The sequence below is a fragment of the Corticium candelabrum genome, chromosome 12 (genome assembly GCF_963422355.1).
Source record: "Corticium candelabrum chromosome 12, ooCorCand1.1, whole genome shotgun sequence".
NCBI classification, from domain to species: Eukaryota; Metazoa; Porifera; class Homoscleromorpha; order Homosclerophorida; family Plakinidae; genus Corticium; species Corticium candelabrum.
In genome coordinates, this window is record NC_085096.1 from 867,501 (window position 1) to 872,500 (window position 5,000).

Below are 5,000 nucleotides of genomic sequence, written 5' to 3' on the forward strand. Positions count from 1 at the left end.
CCAAGTTTCGTCTCGACAACTGCCTGGGAGGAACATCAGAAGTTAATCAACGTAAAGCAATACAAAGGTTGGTGACATGTCCCTCTTATTTGACTGTAATTTATTAGTGTCTGCACTGATGGTCAAGTACGGTTGTAAAACTGAACTTTCACCAGTCACCTATTTGTTGTCTGTCTGTCTGTCTGTCTGTCTGTCTGTCTGTCTGTCTGTCTGTTTGTCTGTTCATCTGTCTGCCTGTTTGTCTGTCTGTCTGTCTGTCTGTCTGTCTGTCTGTCTGTCTATCTGTCCATCCGTCTGTCTGTTTGTCTGTTCGTCTGTCTGCCTGTTTGTCGGTCTGTTTGTCTGTTCATCTGTCTGCCTGTTTGTCTGTCTGTCTGTCTGTCTGTCTGTCTGTCTGTCTGTCTATCTGTCCATCCGTCTGTCTGTTTGTCTGTTCGTCTGTCTGCCTGTTTGTCTGTCTGTGTCTGTCTGTCTGTCTGTCTGTCTGTCTATCTGTCCATCCGTCTGTCTGTTTGTCTGTCTGTGTGTCTGTTCATCTGTCTGTTTGTCCGTCTGTTTGTCTGTCTGTTAGTTCGACTCTGTTCATTCGTCTGTCTGTCTGTCTGTCTGTCTAGATGTCTGTCCATCTGCCTGTCTGTCTGTGTCTGTCTGTGTATCTGTTTGTCTGTCTGTCTGTCTGTCCATTTGTCTGTCCATCCGTCCGTTTGTCTGTCTGTCTGTCCATCTGTCTGTCTGTTCATCTATCTGTCTGTCCATCTGTCTGTCTGTCTATCTGTTCGTCTGTCTGTCTGTCTATCTGTTTGTCTGTCTGTCTGTCTATCTGTCTCTCAGTCTCTGTTTGTCTGTCTATCTGTCTGTCTGTCTGTCTGTTTGTCTGTCTGTCTGTCTGTCCATCTGTCTGTCTGTACACTTCCGCTTGAGGTAGCTGATTAAGGAGGTAATATATTTGTCAGCAGTTTGAGTCTTCTGCATATCAGGTATCCGAGTCTTCTGATTGCTAGTGCATGCTAGGAGTTTTCTAGGGGCTAATGAGGAACGGCTGAGGCCATTTGGCAAGTTTCAAATTTTTATGATCTTACAAAGAGCCGACTTGATAGAGATGACGACAATAACCACGCCTACTCAACGTATGCTAGTTTGCACACAATGACCACGTCCATTTAACGCGCGCTAGGTTACGTACAATGACCACGCCTACTTAACGCGCGCTAGTAGTTGTGTATAATGACCACGCCTACTTAACGAGCGCTATGCCAGACCACTTTGAATTCGATATCTTTAAGTGTATGTATATCTTTCCCTCATTTTATTTCTAATGTTTAGAATATATGGAGACAAGGCTTCCGATATAATCGAGGGTTTGAAGAAGAACCCTTCTGTTGCCGTTCCTATTGTTCTTAGAAGGTTTCTTTGCGGCTTCGTTTCAAGTGTGGCTTGTTTGTTGTGATTTCGTTTGTGTGGTTGATGGTAGGCTGAAGGCAAAGGAAGAAGAGTGGAGAGAGGCTCAGAGGCAGTTTAATAAGATATGGAGAGAACAACTGGAGAAGTTTTATTTGAAGGTAAGGAGATTGCAGGTGGACTGTGATGTGGGTTGAACTGACTGATGGAATGAGGTAGTTGTCGTTAGAAGGGATTGTAGATAGACATAGATAGACAAACAGATGGACGGATGGACAGACAGACAAACAGACAGATGGACGGACGGGCAGACAGACAGACAGATAGATGGATGGATGGATGGACGGACAGACCGACAGACATGGACAGACAGACAGACAAACCATTGGATTGTATTCGATGTTGACTGTTAGACAACTAGCCTGTAATAGAGCAGCCATATGTTGAAAATATATGTACAGACAGACGGACAGACAGATGGATGGATGGACAGACAGATGGATGCCAGCCAGCCAGCCAGCCAGCCAGCCAGCCAGCCAGCCAGCCAGCCAGCCAGCCAGCCAGCCAGCCAGCCAGCCAGCCAGCCAGCCAGCCAGCCAGCCAGCCAGCCAGCCAGCCATCCGGGACTTTTCATGTCGACGTGTACATCTTCTCCTCGGCTCTGCTTCTGGCTCGAGGGTTTGGCTACGTACTGGCTGTGGGCATTTCAATTCGGTTTCTTTCGCTTGTGTTTACTGTTCTGAGTGAACTTGCAGCGGCTATCGGCTACTATCTTAAAATCTCAAGTCATCATCATGTCTGACAGCAATCATTCCGTTCTCTCGTCGTCGTCGTACACGTCAGGATCCTGGTCTCAAATTTCGTGTAGCGGTTCTGACTGTTCTTGGTCGGGTTCAATCAATAGATTTCTGGAGCATTTTCGTTTGAGTCATGATCCACACGACTTTCCAACGGCTCTGATACCCGAATTCAAACTGGCACAATGCCCCGGATGTAAGCATTGGTACAGGCGGATCAACCAACACCTTCCAAAATGTAAAGCTTACCTCAACTTGTCAAAGAACGCCCCGTCATCTTTATCTCAACCGGTTTGCGGAAGCTCAAACAATGACTCAACTCCATCAAATTCTGGTCAACATCAGTCATCCGGGCATTGCAAGAAGAACCTCGGACCCCCAACATCTCTTCAGCAGTCTATGTCTGATCTCATGTCTGCAGATCGTGAAAGAGCTGGCCTTGGTTGTCCGAAGCGCACTTTGTCTGCTTCGCGGGAAGAAGTAGCCTGGGCATTTGTAGGTTCTCTGTCTACTGAGTCTATTTTGTCTGCGCCAATTCCTCGGTCCGTCCAACAAATTGCATCTTGTCTCAAGTCAACTTTTCAAGACTGTTGCGCTATTCCACTTCGTAAGCTTGAGTCAAATCCAAACGATTCTGCTGCATGGAAGCTACTCTTCCTAATTCCAAGAATGCTTCTACAACCTGGCCGCGGAGAAAAACAGTCTGGCATCAAGAAGGCCATGCAGTTGCAACAGAAATTTTTAAATTTTCAGTGGGAAGAGTTGATTCAACTAGAAAAACCTTCAGCAGTTTCGAAACCTAGTCGTCTTGCACAAGAGCAGAAAAAGAATGCTGCCCTGAGGCTCATTCGCTGTGGTGAAATTTCGAAGGCAGCCAAGGTCATCATCAGCAATGGTTTAGCTCCAGCCTCAGAGGAAACGATCTTGAAGCTGAAAAGCAAACATCCAAGTCATCATTCAAATGTTCAAGTTGACGGTCTCAAGTCTCAATCTGCCAACGGGCTTCACCTCTCTTTGGTTGCTTTTCTCAAGGCTGTCCACAGATGCCCCAAAGGCTCTGGGTCAGGACCCTCTGGTTGGCGTTTTGAACATTTACGAGACTTGTGTGACAACAGTGTAACCAGAGACGGTCTTTTTGCAATCTGTTCTACCATTGCTAAGGGTAAGATTCCCACTGACATTATCTCTTTAGTGTCTGCTTCTCGTCTTATTGCCATCCCTAAGAGCAATGGTGATGTTCGTCCCATTGCTATTGGAGAGTGTTTGAGGCGTTTGACTGCTAAAGCTGTTTGTGTCGATTGCAAGGACTCGTTTTCATCATATTTCAACCCTGTTCAACATGGAGTTGCTACTCCTTCTGGTTCAGAGCTCGTTATCCATCACATTCAGCTTCTTTTGGAAGCCAACCCTTCTTGGGTTATGATTAAGTCGGACATCTCAAATGCGTTCAACAGTGTCGACCGACAATGTCTTCTGTCTAATGTCAGTTCCAACTTTCCGGAACTCTTGCCCCATGTCAATCAGATGTATGGAGTCTCGAGCCCTCTCATCTTCCAAAAGGGTTCAGAATCAGTCATTCTCTCTTCGGAACAGGGGGTGCATCAAGGGGACCCGTTAGGTCCTGTTTTGTTTGCTACATCAATTCACTCCACACTTGTTGCTCTGCAAGCTAAATTTCCGGAGGTTGTTTTGCTTGCCTACCTAGATGATGTTTTCATTGTGGGTCAAAACAACATGGCACTTCAAGTCTTTGCTTCTCTAGAAGAGTCATTCTTACCGCTCAATCTAAAGATCAATCAATCAAAATGTGAGTTGCTGTCTCTTCAGGGTGATAGTAATCCATCTCCTATTCCTACATCAACATCTGGTTCTGTTGTCTTGGGATCTCCAGTAGGCACCACAAGTTTTGTCCGTTCTTTCTGCCTATCTGCTGCAGAGTCTGGAGAAGACTTTTGTTCTCGGATATGCAACCTTGATGATAGTCAGAGCTCAGTTCTGCTTTTACGTCATTGCCACTCCACACGTCTTAACCACTTAGCCAGGACAGTTCCTGTTTCTCTTTTGATACCTGCAGCTCAGAAGCACGACCGAACTAGTTGTCAAACGTTCAGGAACATTCTTGGTACAGAGGATCTGTCACCCGCGCTTTGGAATCAGATATCGCTTCCTGTTAAGAAAGGTGGCTTTGGTGTTTCGTCTCTGGAGAGAGTTTCGCCTGCCGCCTTTCTTGCTGGTTGGGCACACACTTGCCAATCACTTCTAGACAGGTTTCCAGGTTCAGGTTCCCTGCTGTCGCCTCTGTCAGATCCATCTGAATCTGATGGCCAAATTGTCCATGACCTAGACGAGGCAGCCGCTATGATTCCGCCACTGTTACTATCTGATGAAGATCCGAAACCAGTTTCGTACGCCCGCCATGAGCTTCTTTTAGCAGATGCAAGAAAATTGCAACACAGACTATCCAATGCTATTGCTCAAAAAGACACCACAGCCCTTTTAGCGTCAGTCGTCTCTGACAAAGATTCAGCACGATTACAATCTCTTCAAGGCCCCTACGCGGGAGCTTGGCTCGACTCTATACCCTCCTCTCGCAAGTTCGCGCTATCGTCTCCGGAATTTAATTTGGCGTCTTGCATGAGGTTGGGGATACCCTTGCCATTTGGAGAATGGGTTGTAAATTGCGAATGTGGATCAAAACTCGACGCTGAAGGTTTCCACCTACTTACTTGCAAGTCTGGCGGCGGTCCCAACTGGCAACACAACAGCCTTGTCGCAAGCTGGTCCGACTGCCTTCTCGATCTTGGT

General features: G+C 46.6%; 2 protein-coding genes across 4 annotated transcripts in view; both read left to right on the plus strand.

The window, feature by feature from the left end:
- Nucleotides 1–5,000, plus strand: part of LOC134187515 (paired amphipathic helix protein Sin3a-like) — a 29,134-nt gene that overhangs the window by 15,063 nt on the left and 9,071 nt on the right. For all 3 annotated transcript variants that reach the window (XM_062655652.1, XM_062655654.1, XM_062655653.1), the window contains exons 16-18: nt 1–67; nt 1,324–1,404; nt 1,472–1,559. The exon at nt 1–67 is cut by the window's left edge and continues 91 nt beyond it. In XM_062655652.1, the coding sequence (XP_062511636.1) occupies nt 1–67; nt 1,324–1,404; nt 1,472–1,559 (236 nt within the window). The remainder of the gene's footprint in view (nt 68–1,323; nt 1,405–1,471; nt 1,560–5,000) is intronic.
- LOC134188229 (uncharacterized) overlaps nt 2,193–5,000 on the plus strand; it is a 3,312-nt gene continuing 504 nt past the window's right edge. The window contains exon 1 of the mRNA XM_062656426.1: nt 2,193–5,000. This exon is cut by the window's right edge and continues 504 nt beyond it. Within this exon, the coding sequence (XP_062512410.1) occupies nt 2,193–5,000 (2,808 nt within the window).